At 48.3% G+C, this 17630-nt stretch overlaps 5 protein-coding genes across 5 annotated transcripts; 2 read left to right on the top strand and 3 right to left on the bottom strand.

Annotated features, from left to right (window-relative positions):
* Positions 1-598: 598 nt before the first annotated feature.
* Positions 599-1207, top strand: KY384_005023 (uncharacterized protein; the record flags this gene model as incomplete). Its single annotated transcript, XM_044813525.1, has 2 exons — positions 599-884; positions 966-1207. 2 exons carry the CDS (start codon positions 599-601, stop codon positions 1205-1207), a joined length of 528 nt encoding a protein of 175 aa, XP_044669803.1.
* Positions 1208-7583: 6376 nt separating this feature from the next.
* Positions 7584-9446, bottom strand: KY384_005022 (uncharacterized protein; the record flags this gene model as incomplete). Its single annotated transcript, XM_044813524.1, has 3 exons — positions 7584-8009; positions 8061-8681; positions 9048-9446. The coding sequence occupies 3 exons, from the start codon at positions 9444-9446 to the stop codon at positions 7584-7586; spliced, it is 1446 nt and encodes a 481-aa protein (XP_044669802.1).
* A 1120-nt stretch (positions 9447-10566) lies between these two features.
* Positions 10567-11861, top strand: KY384_005021 (uncharacterized protein; the record flags this gene model as incomplete). The annotated part of the gene is made up of 2 exons (XM_044813523.1): positions 10567-11303; positions 11843-11861. The coding sequence occupies 2 exons, from the start codon at positions 10567-10569 to the stop codon at positions 11859-11861; spliced, it is 756 nt and encodes a 251-aa protein (XP_044669801.1).
* A 2444-nt stretch (positions 11862-14305) lies between these two features.
* On the bottom strand, positions 14306-15442 carry KY384_005020 (uncharacterized protein; the record flags this gene model as incomplete). The annotated part of the gene is made up of 1 exon (XM_044813522.1): positions 14306-15442. One exon carries the CDS (start codon positions 15440-15442, stop codon positions 14306-14308), a length of 1137 nt encoding a protein of 378 aa, XP_044669800.1.
* A 43-nt stretch (positions 15443-15485) lies between these two features.
* Positions 15486-16577, bottom strand: KY384_005019 (uncharacterized protein; the record flags this gene model as incomplete). Its single annotated transcript, XM_044813521.1, has 1 exon — positions 15486-16577. One exon carries the CDS (start codon positions 16575-16577, stop codon positions 15486-15488), a length of 1092 nt encoding a protein of 363 aa, XP_044669799.1.
* Positions 16578-17630: the final 1053 nt, after the last annotated feature.

Raw genomic sequence — 17630 nt, 5'->3', positions numbered from 1 at the left:
ATCAACAACCAGCGCTAGGAGGATTTACTACAATGAGATCAATCCCGATAACGAAACATGCGAATCCCGCGTCTGTCTGTCCGCGCTTCTAGACCATATGCGAACATAAGTCAGACAGTTAATGCGTCTTGTGAGATCTGACACAAGGTGTGTGACGTATTGCCTCAAAGCCTTGTCCTCTTGCAATGGCTGGCAGCTCAGACTTAGCCTGCATTTGGAGCACCGACACCAGTCATGCCAACATGTTCCATGCTTCTCATCTTCATCTTCAGTCTTATATGCCATTGGGTGGTCGCTGAACTCAAGGCTACGTGCAATAGGGCCTCCTTCGGGACGCCTAAAGGGAGAGAATGTCACGCCCTTTTTGGACAAATCACAACGAGTCAGGACTTGAATACACGCTGGTTTGATAATGAGCAATTACGGGTTGAGGATAATGGAGATTGGCCGGGCTTGGATCACACAATCGCAGCCCCGACGGTTCAGCTACCGAAATTCTATGCATTAGGTATCTGCTCTTCCATGATTGTGAATGATTTCCTGTCAGATGCCTGCTTTGCTCAAAACGTTGTGGGTCGTGAGGGATGTGCCTGAAGCGATGACTCAACGAATACATAATGACAAAAATTGGAGCATAAATTCTCTGTTACATACTATCTACTTGATGGGCTTACGGAAGCTCATATCACCGCTCAGTAACGATAATAACATTGTGTTAGGCACCTGCAATTTCGCTCTATTCGGCTGGCGAGATCCCCAGGCTCAAGGCGGATATGGTGTAGAAAGTAGCAGCTGGCGGTCCATCATTGAAGCGGGAAACGCTCTAATGGATCAGTGCCTTGATAAAGGAGATAAGACCGGTGGTCAAATAAACATACTGTCGCGTAAGAGCCCAATTCGACACTGAAGGACACGAGCCTCAAGAGAATGACTTACTTGCAGTGGCTAATGTCGCTTTTCCATAGCTACCCAAAGAAACCCTACTCTCACGCTGTTCATGTGGCAATCTGTCGACGCGAAATTCGAAAAGAAGTTGAACGAGTACGAAAATGATCCCTTGAATGTTGCTCCGCAAATTGCAATGTTTGCAACTTCGCAGCAGTCGGGCAACGGGACTGGTATAAATCAAGCAGGAGGTAACAGCACATTTTCTGTGGAGTTGAATAATTCGACGACGAGCTCCCTTGGAGAGGACGCTACTGAATAATGTGCCTTGATCAATGATCATGCTGGCCTACGATAAGCCTTGGACTTTACCAAGACGAAGCGCGCGCCCTAGACACCCGAGTTCGCTGTCATCATAGCTGAAGACAGGGCCATGTGCATTTGCAGTCCATGCCCGTCTGCGATAAATCATGCTATGAAGGTACTGCAGGAACAAAAATTACTGCCGGAATACACATTTGGCCGAAGACATCTGGGAGAAAGGAAAAACATATCCGCGACATTTCGAAACTCTTGCGAAACATCGACACCATCCACGGAAGAAGGGCGCATAATGACGCGAGACAGGTAGGCTGTGTCCAACCTTCAGCAGATTAAGTGATTGTCATGAAAATACGAAAGAACGAATCAAGTCGAGCGTTTTGTTCAAGCTCTTGGTATTACCAAACGCTGCTGCAAGTGCTGCATTCTCCTTATAGACTCGATAGGTAGATTTGGCTGGTCATTGCTTCTCATGTCTTTCAAAGAAGATTCAACTTATGCGACGAGTTGCAGTGCCTGGGCACACCTTTGAGATGTATTATGCACTCCCTTCCATGCCCTTCTGCCTCTCATTCCCTCCGCTCCTGGTGCCTTGGAAGAAGGTCGCAAAATGGGCAATTTCAGGGGTTTTGTACCAAAGGATTCATTTGCAGGAGCCATTCGATGCTCCATCCTGGCTCTCGTCTTGAGCCAATCGATCTGCCTGGGCCAGAGCTTTATTGAAGACCCTATCATATACGGCGGAGAGGCCATTGCAAACGAAACCAGTCTCGTTAACGTGACAAGTAATGACTTAGAGTCCATATGGCCCGACTTCACTGAATGCAGCCCTATCTACGGCACAGACATCAGCTACGAAGGGTGTCAAAAAGCCTTAAAGAAGATCTACCCCGGCCTCGTTCCAAAATTAGTGGCAGTAGAAAAGTCCAAGGTGCCACTGTGGTTTGCCGATGATGATGATGGTCCGCCCAGATCTGGCTTTTCCACCCATATGAAGCAATGTAACTAACAATATCCCACCCAGGTAAACCAACATGCAACATAACCATCGACCTCGCCGGCTTCTCCGACGAAACCAAGAAGCGCTGGTGGAGCAACACGATACGCGACTTGGTGAAAAAGCCTCTCGAAAAGTGCGTAAAGACAGGAGGGTCGGGCGGCTTCGTGACTTACGGTCTCGCCGACTCTGGGAAGGGGATGTCGAAAGTGAAACTGTACCCAGCTGATCGGCCGACTTTCGTCTGTATGTACTTCCTTCGCTTCTCTTTTCTTCTCTTCTTCACTTTTCAGATTTCTTCTGTTTCTTACACCTTCCTGACCCGTACTTATACTCCTTGCGCCTGAAGACTCGCCCCTCTTCCTCACCATAACCATCTCCCTTCCGTCCCCTTCTTTCCCCAACCTCCGCCCCGGCGACACAGACCCCAAAGTCCCCACCTACCTCAACCGCGTGATCCTCAACAGCTGGAAATTCGACATGAACCTCCCCTCCACAAAAGACAAACAAGTCGTTCTCATGAACCAGCTCGATGCCAATGTCGAGGGTATGATGCCAGGCGGTAAGAAAACTTGGTGGGATAGTACGCACTTTGAGGCGTTTAGTCCCAGCGGCGTGGATTTCGTTTGTGAGGGCGGGTCAGCGGTGAAGGGGGAGGGGCAAGGGGTAGGTGGATTAAGGGCCAGAGATTGCGAGGAAGCTAGTTTTGGATTCCTTGGACGTGGAGATGTGGATGTGAAGCCTGGGGACGGGGTGCAGTATAAGTTCGGTAAGATCATGATCTTCCCTCGAGCCTTTTTTGGGGAGGGAGAAAGGCTGATACAGTGGCGTAGGCAATTGTGCGTTCAAGGTCGAATCGACTGCAAGTACGATCAAGGTGGCCTGGGGCATGTTGAGAGCTGGCGCGGATCTTCTGCTGAATAAGTGTCTGATGAGCGATGGCGCCCCTGGGACTGGTGGGCGGACCCAGTACACTGGGGTGGGACCGTCGCAAGGGGGAAATCCTTGGCCGGAGGGGTTGGTAATTAGTATGGTAAAGGTTGGGTTGGTTGGTACAGGGAACGAGACTGCGACAGGGAATCTGACGACGGTGAGTGCGGGGAATGCTACTGTTGTGGATGGAAGAAACTCGAGTGGGTATGTGGGGCCGGTGAGTGGGTTGGGTGAAGTCGCTACTTCGTGAAAGTCGAAGTGATTACTCGAGGCAGATTGAGATTATTTGACTCTCTCATCTTCGTGTGCGCTCGATGTGTTCTAGCGGGTCTTCCTCCAACTCTGGGAACTTTCCAGATGCACTATCACAGTGAAAGAATACTGGCGGTAAGTTCTTTCTCCAAAAAAAAAAGCACATCAAGCAGATTGATATTGGCCCATGTCTGGAAGCATCTTTGCGGCGATATTGGGGAAATCATGGCGTATGTTGGCATAGTCCTTTGCTGCTGCCTGATTTCCTAATCTCTGTTCACGTTCATCTATAGATCAAATCGTAGATCATCCATCACAATGAGCCAAGCGATATGTTCACCGTCCATAAGTCATTGCCAAGTCCTTCAGGCAAACAAGAACTTGCTCTACGCAAGGCCAGGTAGATCCTAAGAATTGCAAAGACCGTTGATTCAGATGATCACTTACAACCCAGAGTTCTTGGGCAGAATTTCTTCGATCTTGGGATGAGAGACCCGAACGACGAGCCTGATTGTCTTCACCTGGGTAGATTTAGTGTCCCTCGGAGGAATTATAGCATTGATGACAATCATTAAAACATGAGAGGCTGTCTCCCACGGTGTTGACGCGAAAAAGAGGTTCTCGTCAATTGTCTCCTCTGTAAACGCCCCATTTCTGCTGGCTCTCCTTAAACTTTGCTGACGCTCTTCGGACAAACTTAGGACTGAGAAAGCCCCATAAACTTAGCCTGCAGCTTACGGACACATGCCGATATTGATGAGACTTGTAGATGACTGGGGCAATGACGAAGAGCTCATATCTTAGGGAGACAAAGGCTTGCTTCCCAGTTTCTCTGGGGAGATTAATCAACTTGTCGAAAGTCTCAGGTGGTCTCAATCCCCCGGTCTCCGCATCTCCCTTGGTTGTGACAAGGCAGCCTCCCTAAAGACATGGGAGAAGATCATACGTAACTCGTCCATGTCCGTTGCATTAGTGCTGTAGATATGGACGAGGTGGCTTGGTTTTCGAAGACGAGCTATCTGGCGATATACCTGCGCATACTGATTGATAAGTTTGTCCTTGGTCTTCGATGAAGGGTCGCTTGACTCATCCTCTGCGAGCCTTTTGGCTAGGATGTCCGACTTGTTCAAGAAAACAAACAAAGGCAAGTTGTCAAAATACTGCCACTCCTCGTTCGAATCTCTAATTTTTATAATTGATTCGAATAGCCTTTCTGCATCATCAAGTTGAGGCTTTGAGGGAGAAGGAAATCTTAGCAAAACATCGTCGGAGCGTCTGCAAGCCGTGTAGAGGGGGAATCACTTACTAGTTCATTGTTCTCCATGAGGACTTTATCAAGACCACCGAGTGGTACCACGAAGATGAGACAGTCGATAGATGAGAAGGCATGCATCCATTTCTTGCGCTCAGCTGTATGACCGCTCACATCTCGGATGCGAAAGCGTATATTATCCCAACAGATGGCAACATCTGAGATTCCAGTAGTCCTGTTGTGGTCGTGCATAATATCTTGGTCGGTGGGAATGTATTCCTTTGAGAATATGCGGCGGATGTGTTGCAAATAGCTGAGGCTGCGTTACAGATGTGCCAATAATTGTCAGCAGTGAATGAGACTTACTATGAAAGGTTCTCATGCGCTGCATCATGCCAGCCCGTAGCGATTTTCTTGCTGACCACTGCGTCAGATATGAATGCCTCCATTGCGTGTAGATATCTTGGAAGACCAAGATCTTCCGGGTCTGTTGGTCGACTAAGCATTTATTCTAGATCAGCTATTCAAAGCTGCTCCCCGACTTACCCGATCTGAATACTGAATATGCCTCATGGATATCGAACTCGTACTCCTTACAGCAATCAGCTTCGTCTCCAGCGCCTCCATAGGACTCATACCTCCGTGTCCATATGAGAGTAGGCTGTACTGCTGTTTTGCATCCACCATATCAAGGCACAAAGTCCTTCAAATATGTTGGCACGAATGATAGAGACGTAATATTTTCGTTCGTACTTAGAGAAAGGTTGTTCGTTCAAGACCAGCATCTGATTGCGGATGGTCGATTTTCCAGCTGCTCCAGGACCTATCGCTGCAAATTTAGATCATAGATCGTTATAACCTCACGAACGCTTCCACTGACCTAGAAGTAAGATTGTGTATTCGGGATTCCGATGACTCGTTTGAAAATCGTTTTGTGAATTATGCAGCAGTGGAATTGTGTCGCGACGACTTGATTGCACTTGCCTAAAAGTCTGTTGATGAATCTCACGCAAATAAAGAGGCCGAAATATGTCCTTCATCCATGATCTTCCCGCATTTGTCTGAGGCAGAGAATTGGCATCAGTACTATAGTGTTGTGGATTCCAAAGTTCTTTCATAAAGATAGGGAGAGAAACAATAGATAGATCGGACACTTGGGATAAGCTAATACTAGATAGCATGGAGAGGCCTGCGTTGGATGCTATAGAGTGAGAGTCACTATTAGGCTTTCTGTTTGATCTGACATAGACGCGAGAAGCAAGGATTTGAGATAGTAGGCTCTGATCAAATAACGAAGACTGGTCTGGTTCTATTATGTTGGTGGACGTGGTTTCTCTATCTCCAGGCTCTCGTACGGTAAGGACTGATTGCTGATCACTGTTGTCACCATTGGCGACGAGAGTGGAGGCTGATGAAAGAGACGCTGTTTCTAAGGCTAGTTCGAGATTGGTAACACGCCGAGTGGTGTCGGTGCTATCATGCAGTATAGTATCAACAATAGCGTTCAAATTGTCGATATAACATTGGAGGTTGGTCACGGTTGTGCTTTGACTTGATTAGGCATACAAAGATGACATGGCGTAGACTCAGAATGCTGCCTACCTCGACAAGATCACCAACATCAGATTAAGAGCTTTGCTTGATTGACTTATGGATGATAGCAATGACAGTATTCTAGCCTCTTCTCGCGTCCAACGTGCTCGTCTATCTCTCGATATTGGTTGATCGAGCTTCAGAGCATCCAGTGTACGTTCGAGCTCTGAAAGTGCAACCACACATGAGGTGCTTACCACAATTACTGGGTCTAGTGAAATTGCATTCCGTCGAGAGGAGGCCGCAGCGCGTATATTTTGCAGAAATGGGGACAGTTGTTCTAGACAAAGCGTGAGTCCTTGGGTCTCCTTCAGAATTGCATGGACAATGGTGGGGGCGTTGTGATCCTTCCCTACAAACTTGTTGATTTGCGTTGTGATATGATCTGTTGCAGCTAGGGCGCCCATGATCGAGGAGAAAAGCGAAATCGTCTCCATTGCAAGTCTCTTGTGGCCTACAGCGGCAGCCTCTCACCGTGGTACAGACAGAATGCAAGCCTTCTTGAGAAGATGATTACTCGACAAGAAAAGTCGAGAGAAGCCAGAGATTACAAGAGATTGGCTCGCCTAGACCTTGATGCCTGACGCAACTTTTCAGCTCAGGCAGCTGCTGCGGGGCTTCGGCTCCTTGACTACCATTGTCACGTGATCTAATCGTGACTCTGAAGGGATCTAATCAATGACGCTGGGGAGCAACTTAGCTATTACCATGAGCGATGGACACAATGTACGAGCTACAATTTACGACTTCCAAGGCATCATATTGCCAAGACTACGGCGAACTGAAATCACAAATGTGCCGGTTTTCACGGGGATAATAACAGTCGTGAAGGATGAACGCATCGAAAACTTGTGGCTTCAAATCTCGAGTCTAGTAATGATTCCTGTGTTCCCTATGATGAAACTTTTAACTACAGAGTGGGTATTCGAGTACGAGACTTCCAAGGTGGTTCACAAACTTGACAAAGGATCTGAAGTAGAGGAATGTCATGGCGCCGCCTAGGAAATTCGTCGCTCATCACACTTTCCTGAACAATGGATTGACTCAAGGAAATTGAAATCCCCATGCTCCCGCTGCCATGTTACACTTGCTGACGTCCATTCTGAATACTGTTCAACCACACTAAGAGAAAAGAATTGGAGATTCGAAAAGCCTAAGAGAGTCTGTGATCTGCCGGCGACAAGTCAATTGAAACAAGCAAGCGATAGTGTTGCGTTGCCCTTCATACTGCACTGCAGCAAGGGCCATCGTCAATCAGAAGAATATTTAGATAAGCATCAATGGTGCTGATGTTGCCACTTTGCGATGGCTTGAAGTTGATAGCGTCCAGTATCCGTGCCAAGTAAAGGTTTATGGCTGGTAAGGCTGGTAGTTGCCTGAATGGCTGGGAGGTTGATAGCTTCCAGCCTGACCTTGGGGCTGATAACCGCCGCCACTCTGAGGTGGCCCATAGTTCGGTTGCATTTGGTCAGGACGGCCATAGCCCCCAGCACTCCCCGGCATTGGTCCATAAGGTTGCGGTGGTATATTTGGAAGGGCATGATTGGGATACCCACCATACCCGCGACCAGCTGGGCTGGGGCCGCCCATCGGAGATTGAGCAGGTGGATATCCAGACATAGGGCTGGCTGAGGCGGGACCACCTTGAGGTGTCATTGATTGGGGACCACCGTATTGTGGAAAGCCATAGCCAGGAGAAGAAGCGTAGCTCGGAGTCTGGGGCTGCTGCGGCGAGTATGCATCGAATTGTCCAGTAGGCGGCCGGTCTTTACCCCACTGCGACGTGTCAATAGTAATTCAAACCCGCGGAAAAATGGGGCAACATACACTGCATTTTAGTGGCCGGCCGTGAACTTGAGCGCCGTTGAGATGACAGATAGCCATTGCCGCGTTCTCGTGACTATCCATCTTGATGAAAGCGAATCCGCGATCCGATTGAAAGCGCGTCTCAACGACGTATCCGAAGCCTTGAAAGAGTGGCACAAGATCATTCTGAGCGGTGTAGGGAGTAAGGTTACCGACATAGCAGGTTGTCTGCCATTGAGGAGTTTGCTGAAGAACCATTTCGTAGCTTTGGGCTCCTTGAGAGGGAAATTGGTGATGTCCAAAAGGCGTGGTTGGTGTCATCCCCATCGATTGAATAGCTTGCTGCTGGGAGATCGAGGGCTGGCCCTTCTGATTTGCCCAATTGCAGCGAATGGCACGAGAACCGAGCCACTCGCCGTCCATAGTGCTCAAAGCTTTTTCAGCGTCAGAGCGATCACGGTACGCAACGAATCCATAGCCGCGTGAGCGACCGGTCTTCATATCCCACATGACCCGCGCCTCAGATATTGTGCCAAAAGCAGAAAAGGCTTGATGAAGTACTTCATCGTTTACTTCGTTACTTAGATCACCCACAAATATGTGAAAGTGGTTCGTAGTATCCTCCTTTGTATTGGTATTGGACTGGTAGGCCCAATTCACGCGGATTTCCTGCAGGTCGTCAGTAGTTGTTAGACCAGCAAATCTAGGGAGGCTAAATACCACATTGTGGACTCTGCGGCCATTCAATGTCTGCATAGCGCGTTCTGCTGCTGCTGGGTCGTCGTAATCAATGAAGCCGTAGTTATGTCCTTTTGTCTAAAGCCAAGATGAAAAAGATGTCAGCACGTGTTTAAAATTATTGAAATGAGCGATAGTTGCAGGACGATAAGCGAGATGAACCAAATCTTAAGCCTGACTCGCACGCGCACCCACGCGTCTATCGAGATCGAGCGCCGTCATCAAGTCGTGGTGGTGTTGCTAGAGGGGGGCTAGAGTGTTACGACGTACCGCTCCCACGTTTTTGTCAGGAATTATTTTCACATTTGCAACGTGCCCCGTAGTCTCAAAAATCTGGCGAAGTATATCCTCCGATACTCTTGGATCAAGGCCTCCAACATATAATGCACGTTTGTTTGGTTCAGGTGCTGCACGACGGACAACACCTCCAGCAGAGGACCCGGGCGTCATGAGCCCCGCAAAATCTCCCTCTGGTGATATGAGGGAATCTGGTAGACCACCATTGCTTTGAGGCGTCACAAGAGGTGGTAGAGGAGGAGGAGGCATATGCGACGGGTTGCTGTGGCCGTTTGCATTGGTAGGGTCATACTGGGGTTGTCCAGGAGCGCCAGCAAAGCTTGGCGGGGGCGGCAAGGACATCGTTGATGGTTCCATTTTGATCTCAGTCATGTTGAGTCTTTGTTTTGTTTGCTAAAGCGGTCAGGATAAGGAAGGGATAGAATCAAAGGTGTTGTCGTACAAGGCTCGCTTGCTTTCGGAGCAGGTTGACAACGACGTTCCGTAGAAAGGAAACACAAAGGATATGTGGCCACTGCAAGGCAATAGGACTGAGGATATTGAGGAAATAGCTCTTTGCTGAGAGCAGCCGAGCGCTGAGGAGCAGGTATGTGCGACAAAGATCTGATGAATTGACAGAGCGGACGACAGCGCTAAGCAACGAGCAAACCAATACAGGAGGACGAAGAACCCGACAAAGGAAAGACGTAAGGAAAATGAGATGCGAAAGACTTCAATTCCCAACGTCAAAGGTCCATGATATACCCCGAAGATAGAAGATGGGGTGAAAAGACCGCCAGAAAACCAGAAGCTCTAGAAGCCGGCGCGGATTAAGGGATCGGCCGGACCTAGCACCAGAGCTAGCCCAGAGTCCAGTGGGGGTCCTGTCCGGAATTATTTTTGTCAATTCTTTACTCTGCTCGGGCACATCAACTCGACTTGTGGAATACTACCACGGTCGCCTTGACGACAAGTATCTTCTGTCTGCCAAGATGGCGGAACCGCACTCTCTTAATCAATCGCTGAATGCAATGTTGAATATGGTGGTACGATGCCAATTGAACGAACCTCTTTGTCTTGCTGCTGACTCTTTTGAAGCTGATTCAGACTGGTAAAATCTTTCGAGATCCGGATATGAGAAACCCTTCCCACATCAACCTCGCTCGATCACGGCTCCTGGAGTTCGTGCCTGTTGCGAATCACAAGTTTCAGACGACTTTGGATGAGGTCGAGGTCGAGATTGTGAGGTCTACAGCTGAGATCATTCGCTTCTGCTAACAAATCGTCTCAGCTTCAAGCAAAGGCGGTACTGGAGCGAGATCTGTCTAAGATACGCAAGAGGCGCGCAGCGAGAGAACGAAAACCAAGTCAGCCAGGGATTGTTGGAGGAGGCGGGGAGCCACCGAGCGACGAGATAGCGACTGTACATGCTGAAGATGACAAAACAAAGGCACAAGAAGGACAAATCATGGAAGATCAAGATACAGTCATGGTGGATGCACTTACTACAGACATGCCGGCAAATGAAGGCGACCAAAAGCCTATAGACGATGCTACTACTTCGCAGCAGGTCGAAAGCGTGGGCAACATACCTCAAGACGCACAAGTGACTACCGGTGTAGCCATGCCTATGCCAGACGACACCAAACCCGCGGCTGCAGAGTCGCGAACCGCGCCTAACAACCAAGATCCATCATCAAACATTGAACAAGATCCATTCGATCAACTTGACGTGCCTATCGACCTAGGGAACACCGCCGACCTATTCGACCTAGACTCCATGTTCAACGACGCAGAGATAATCCCATCTGGGGGCGTTGAATCAGACCTAGACATCGACTTCTCCCTCGGCGGCAGCGCCGACCTCACGAATGCTCTAGGCGACAGTACTATGGGAGGTATCAATCTCAGCACCTCTGATAACAATGCGGGCACGAATGAAGACCTCAACAGTCTCCTGCCAGGCCTCGAAAATTTCGTCAATGCACCCGGCGAAAACAATACCGCCGTACCCAACACTTTGGGCAACAATAATACGAAAACGGCAGCCGCAGATCAGCAGCAAACAAGCACGGCAGCCGCTCCTGAAAATGATGGCGGACAGCCGGCGCCGGACGACTCATTCGTTGGGACGAATTTCGACGATTTGTTCAATCCTTCCGACTTTAATATGGGGAACGAAGGGAACGATAGTAACGAGTTCAATTTAGATCAAGACTTTGGGGAGATTGGGAATTTTGACGATGTTTGGTTAGATAATCCATGATAAGGCCGTGTACGATGAGCTTGTACATAGTCTCTACTTCAGTCTCGTTCTTCAATTGAGAATCTTTGAAATTTTGGGTGTTGTCTTACTTTCCGGTCGCGTTCTACTTATGTCTGCCTTGGTTGCCGTATCATCACAGCACGCTTTCGGCCTCTATTCCTAGTGCGTTGTTGAGAAGCTGAAGGCCGACCTCTTTGCAGGTGAAGTGTCTATCAAAGATCGTTGTCACAAATGCTTCACGCACATACACAATCACGATCTGGACTGATGGAGGTTCCTAGGCGGAGATCCATCTATCAGTATTTTGACAGACAAATCGTTTCGAAATGACCTTTTCACTCAATTGGTTCACATGTGGTCATATGGTCTGTCAACAAAGAGCAGTCGGGCTCCTTCAGATGCTTACTGCATGCTTTCATTGTCACGTACTCCGAAACGTCCTCGAACGCAGGGCCTCAGAGTGATCGTTCGTTAAGAGGTAGTGCACAGGCTAGTCGTCTGTATTCGACGAATCCGATATTAGGCGAAATGACATTCGTTGACCGTCCACCCCCTCATCGACCAATCCGTACGAAAGCTTTTGTCTGCCCGTTGCTCTGGCGAGCGGCTGTGCGCCAGTCGAATGACCCTTGCTAGAACATCGAGACTGCCATCCCGAGTAGTATTGACAATGGTTGAGAACGAAGTATTGTAGCTCACCCCATTATTCAGAAGGGCCCGTACACCAAGTAGAAGAGCCAGCAGGGTGAGGAACAAGCCAACACAGTAGGAGATCAAGAGGTTTCTAGCATCGTAGCTATAGACAAGATGATTTTGGGCAATTTTAGCAGGCCGTAGCATTTGTTCGTTCAGCACGGGCTCACCGAGCAGTCCAATCGAGAAATTGGAGGCCAGGTCTTCTATTGCGCGGTCGAGCGTCTTGTTGCGGCACGCACCCGTGTCGGTGGGTAGGATGTCTTTTGCGAGCCCCCATTCTTGGAGCCACCATGTATTCACCATTTCGTCACATGAGCCAAGAGTCGTGGAGATCATTTGACTGGTCGAAAGAAGCTGACCTGCGTCGGATGTGCTGACGTTGCCGAGTAGCATGTTCCAGAGACTGGCAAAGGCTACGGAGTAACCGACCCGAAGAGGCTCAGTGTCATTACTCTTGTCCATATATGTGTCAACGACTGGATTTAGGATTGTCTTGTTGTAGATTGTGATGTCCTGAGCCCCGTTGGAGATGTTTACTCCAATGTTGTAAGTCGCGTTCCATCCGATACAGACCAGACTTCTGTTGGACGTTTGAATCCATAGTTGAGGATACCTGAAATAGAGGGCGTCGGGAATGTAAGAAGCCGTATAGGGAGGCTCAGATATGATGTCGCACCATCCCTCCGGACAGTCGGAGGGTCTAGCTGAACAATTGCAGACTTTGTCGTACCACACTATGTCATCGTCAAAGCCAAGATCAGGGGGCACCACTACTTGGTTCGAGTAGCCAGTCGTCGAGACCATGTGATGCTCACGGACTCTCGGGTCGAAACCGCTGTACACGACCTGCAAACTTGGGCTTTCTACGTCCTCAACCTTGTCTTGACTTAGTAGCTCCAGGTAATTCTGGGAAAAGTTGACGTAGTTATTGAAGTATTTCTGCTGGGTGGCGTTGGCTTCGTCGCACTTGACTGCAGGTGCAGTAAAACTCACTTGATATGATATATTTACATTTGATGCAAGCGGTGTAGGAAGCCTTGGAATACTCATGTCGACCGAAGCAAGCTAAGCCACCCGGCCCATTTGGGCCGAGCCTTTGTAAGAGGTGTAAGACAAGCCGCCATCGCCTGTTAGAGAGTCGTTGTAAGGCTTCGTCAGGTTCAGGGCAGGCGTTTGTAAAGTCGTGTCACCCTCGTGAATATGATTAATGACAGATAAAGTACCTGGTGGAACGAGACTTGAGAACGGAAGGCACCTGAAATGCTACGCTCAGTAATGTATCGAAAAGCTGAAATGTGGACGATGGTGATTCTTGCCATACAACGATCGCGATCAGCAGTGCGAGGTAAGCATGCTGTAAGATTTCTGGGTTGAACAGGGCATAGAAGTTCGACATTGCACCGAAAAGATCATCGATCCCGTTGAGACTCATGGATTTCCTCTTGCAGATAGTCCATATGTACTGTGAGTATGCGACTGCGACAGCCGCACGAAAGCACGCGGCGACTAGAAAAGCAAATGCAGTGCCGATTCGAATACTCCATTGTTGCCTTGAGGTCGAGCCAGCCAATGAGCCATCTAGCGACTAGTAATAAAAATGATGACCCAGTGCGAATGCAATCCCGCACAAGACAAAGGCTGCCATTGACGCTGGCTGAACCCAATGAATGCTTCTACTACTATCGCCATTGACCTGCGAAGTAGCTTTTCCCTCATCGGATAAGGCTTCATCGTGCTCAGGCCTGATTTCCGAAGCTAGAGCTCTGGACCCTTCGTGGTCCAGCAAGCGTGTGTTCGAAGTCATCTGTCTGCTTTCACCATCCGAATCCTGAGGTTTGCCATCTGCTTCCCTTAACGCCGCCATCATTACGATAGCATGAGGCTATCAAGCGACCTTTTTGAGGGACTTTGTTCAAAAAATGGATTATTTGAGATTGCACCTGCAAGTTGAAATTCCGCCACCAGCTAGTCAGTCGCGGTTGTGATCCTTCGTGCTCCTTTGGGGAGATTGGCGCGTTACAGCCTCAGCTGCCAAGACGCCAAACAATAAACGGTCATATTGAATTGAGCGTGTCTAAGGAATCCAGAGAGAAATGGCTTGCAGGTATAAATGCATGAACGAGTGAAGGCATGTTGCGCTCCACTCGATATCAGACTCCTCACTGAGGGGTGAGATCGAGGTACTCAATCAGCTTTTGCAGTTGTCATATGATAGGGATGTACAAAGTGACATCCAACTCCTCGCAATGCAGCACGTTACCCTTTCGATAGTTGGGGTCAGTACAGCCTTTTACCCTAATTTGATCATCACATCCTTCACTCTGGTGCCTTGTGACACATTATCCTTCTCTTTGACAGGCAAGAACGTTATTAAATACATGCTGGAGACTACTTTACCAACACGATCATCGACTCGCTCGAGGCACCAGACTCTTCGGGTCATGCCACAACTGCTGTTATTTAGCGCGATAGGGAGAATCATCTTGTGAAATTTGATGTTGTTTCCTTTTGCACGTATCAAAATTGCTGGCTCTCCTGGGTCAATCTCAATAATCCAGCATTCCATGGGATCTGCAATTGCCATTGGAGAAGGTGAGTCGCTTGAGGGGAGTATATTTGGATATCGGAGGGTGGCATAACCGATTTCAGCGATGAATAGAAAGAGATATACGTATTTCAAGATGTGACCCCTGTCTTCTGAGGAGAGAAGTTGCCACTGAACTTCTTCCAAAAGGTTTGTTTCTTTCAAGAACCCCACCATTTCAGTCCCAAGAATCTCCGTGAATGATCGCTCATCCATGTCTGCCTGGATCTGAAGCGCTAAGGTTGGGACAGTGTCGATTTGCCTCACAATCCAATCCAATCCACATTCAAAAGAGCATGCAAGGATCTGGGCAAGAAAGTCGAAGCTCGTAGGCTGGCTAACCCTTTTTTCATCACACCACTGTCGAAAAGAGTAGCGCTTTGTTTGTAGACTAACGAACATCAAATGTAAAAACGCCTGGGCACGTTCAACAAGACCAGATTTTGGTTTACGAAGTTGCCGGGCAGTTAGCTCTAGGACACTGAGCCTGACCTCATCTGGTGAGACGGAGAGGACTCCGTCAGTTCTAGATACGCGACAAGTTTGGGCAAGCAAACTGAGCTCCACATTAAATCTGGATAATCCTGAATGTGTGACAGATGTCTGAATACCAGATGTGTTTTGACTGCTGCCTATCAACTTGAAGAGAGCTCTCGCGTCTCCACCTACAAGAGTGATCAAGTCTAAAATGAAACGACAATAACTCCGTGTCTTGATGTGTCCACGGTAGTAAAGTGATACACCAGAAAGACTCAAAGCAATAGATATTTTGTCGACGTCGATTGTACTATCAAGGCTCTCAAGCTCTGAGAAAGTGTTTAGCAAAGAGTCGGAACATACCATCTTTCTACTGCAAGAACTGATACTCTACTTAAAACAATCAGATTCATGATATATCCTTGGAGATCACTCTCGAAACTATTTGGAGTTTGCTTACTTCTTCGAATGGGGAATTGAAACCAGTTTCAAATTGACCCAGCACTTTGACTAAAGTCGCAATTACAACGATTGCTTCCCTCAACCACTGACTGCCCCGACGAAAGATACAGCGTTCACTTGGAATAAAAAATGTGCACTCCTCATGGCACTGATATTCATGGAAGCACCACACCCTGTTGAACCATCGAGCGGAGGCTATAATACCGACCGTCGATACGGTTCTCTGCATGGTCATTTGGCTGGCTTCGAGTGACTCGAATACGGCACCGAGTTTTCTAACGCGTGTTTCTATAAGGTCATCTAGCACTATCATCTCATCGAAGGAGAGTGAGACATCTTCAAGCGGGACGAGAACTTCTCGTGCGCTTTTATAGACCAAGTCCATGACACCAATGACGGCTCTCTTTTCAGCTTCATCGTTTTGATCAATGCAGATTTGATCGATCCAGATACCCTCATCTTCTTGCACTAAGGAGTTGATAATTTCCCATATTTCCGGCGAAATTGGTAGCCCTTTCTCTGGATGCTTTAAGTGACTGGCTAGTGTCCAGCTGCCATCACGCCAGCAATAACTCAGAGCAACAAACGACGGGCAGTCAAACCCTCCAGATTCGAGCTTCTGAATCGTGTCAGCACGGCAGAGAAGTCGCAGTGGTGCATCTTCAATGGCTTCATGCTTCAGACCAAATTCCTCAGCGGTCTTGTCGTAGTACCGTCTAAATCGTTGAGCCTTGTCAAGCGATTCGCTGCGACTGTGTACGTCTCCTTCAATGGCTTTTTGAAGCAGCTGTAGCTTTTGATTGTGAGTCATCTCATATACTTGCCAGGTTGATGAGGATGTCTCCGCACTCTCCTGGCTGTCAAAGTCCAAAGGCTGTAGTGCATTCACGGGCGATGGTGGATCCTTGGTACTTCGCCTGTCATTGCTGTCAAAGCCTAGAGGCTGCACTTCCATCGGTGGCGATGAGGACTTCTCAGTACTTCGACGTTCGTTGGAGCGGATATGTTGTATGAGCTTCCGTGGCCATTTGTAATGCATTTCCAAAGACTATCATTCACTTTGTGTGGAGGCGAAAATTATGTGTAACCCTCATCAATTGAAGAATTGGCGCTCTGATCAGCGCGCTCGACAGTTCGCGCGTCTATCAACGCAGACCAAATCGTGGACAAGCTGCCAGAATGAATGGAGCTCAAAATTATAGTGCAGTGCCCTGTCATCCCCAACATCGATGATGATTGACCGTAGGTTGTTCTTTGCGTATTCAGCTGCCAAGACATCAGACTTTGGACTACGCGTTCATGATGGAAGCTACGCGTGAAGTGAGAACACGGGACGGACTAGGTCGCCCGGAGCAGGCCGGCATCCGGATATATTTGTCACTCTTCTTAGGACATCTCCACATCTCCATTCAGCATGATGAATTGATTTGATAGTCCTCTTGCGACCACTAAGTCGTCTGAACTTCTTTCTCTGTCCAGGGAAATTTATAAGATCCGCGTCATCAAGCCCTTGCGGATGACGAAGAGGATGGCGACCACCTGTGGCGTACGTTGCATTGAGATCGCTTTCATGCACTCCACATTTTCGCTCCATCTCCACATGTAAGTCCAAAAAGAAGCGTAAGAACTCAATTTCAGACAAAGTTCGAGAAAGACTTTGAGACTTATCCATTTTTCGTCGTTCCTGCGTCTGTATGATCATTCCGTTTCACTCCGCAGATTCGTAAGCGCTATGCAGAGACTAAGTTATTTGCATATGTGAAAGTCAAGATGTCTATTTCTTCTGGTAAAACATCTGTCTCCGAGGAGACGCTCCTCCCATTACCGCCACGTGAGATAATTACTAGGCCTCGGAGAGCCTCCAAAGCTTGTCAGGCAGCTATCCGCATGATTCCTTACAAAGCTCTGACTATGCTGAGATCTGGCGGCTCGCTTCGGACGCTGAGCCACTGCTACTGTAGGATCAACATCGATGCTCATGTGAACAGAGGTCATTCATGGTCTACGGTCATTGCCGAACATATGACGGGCGTCATGCAAGTCCTCCTATTTGAACATGTATATATAGAGCCAATGCACACCCATATGCAGC

This window comes from Bacidia gigantensis (genome assembly GCF_019456465.1).
Source record: "Bacidia gigantensis strain McMullin 20006 chromosome Unknown contig_244, whole genome shotgun sequence".
NCBI lineage: Eukaryota > Fungi > Ascomycota > Lecanoromycetes > Lecanorales > Ramalinaceae > Bacidia > Bacidia gigantensis.
This window is presented reverse-complemented; position numbering and strand designations above follow the sequence as displayed.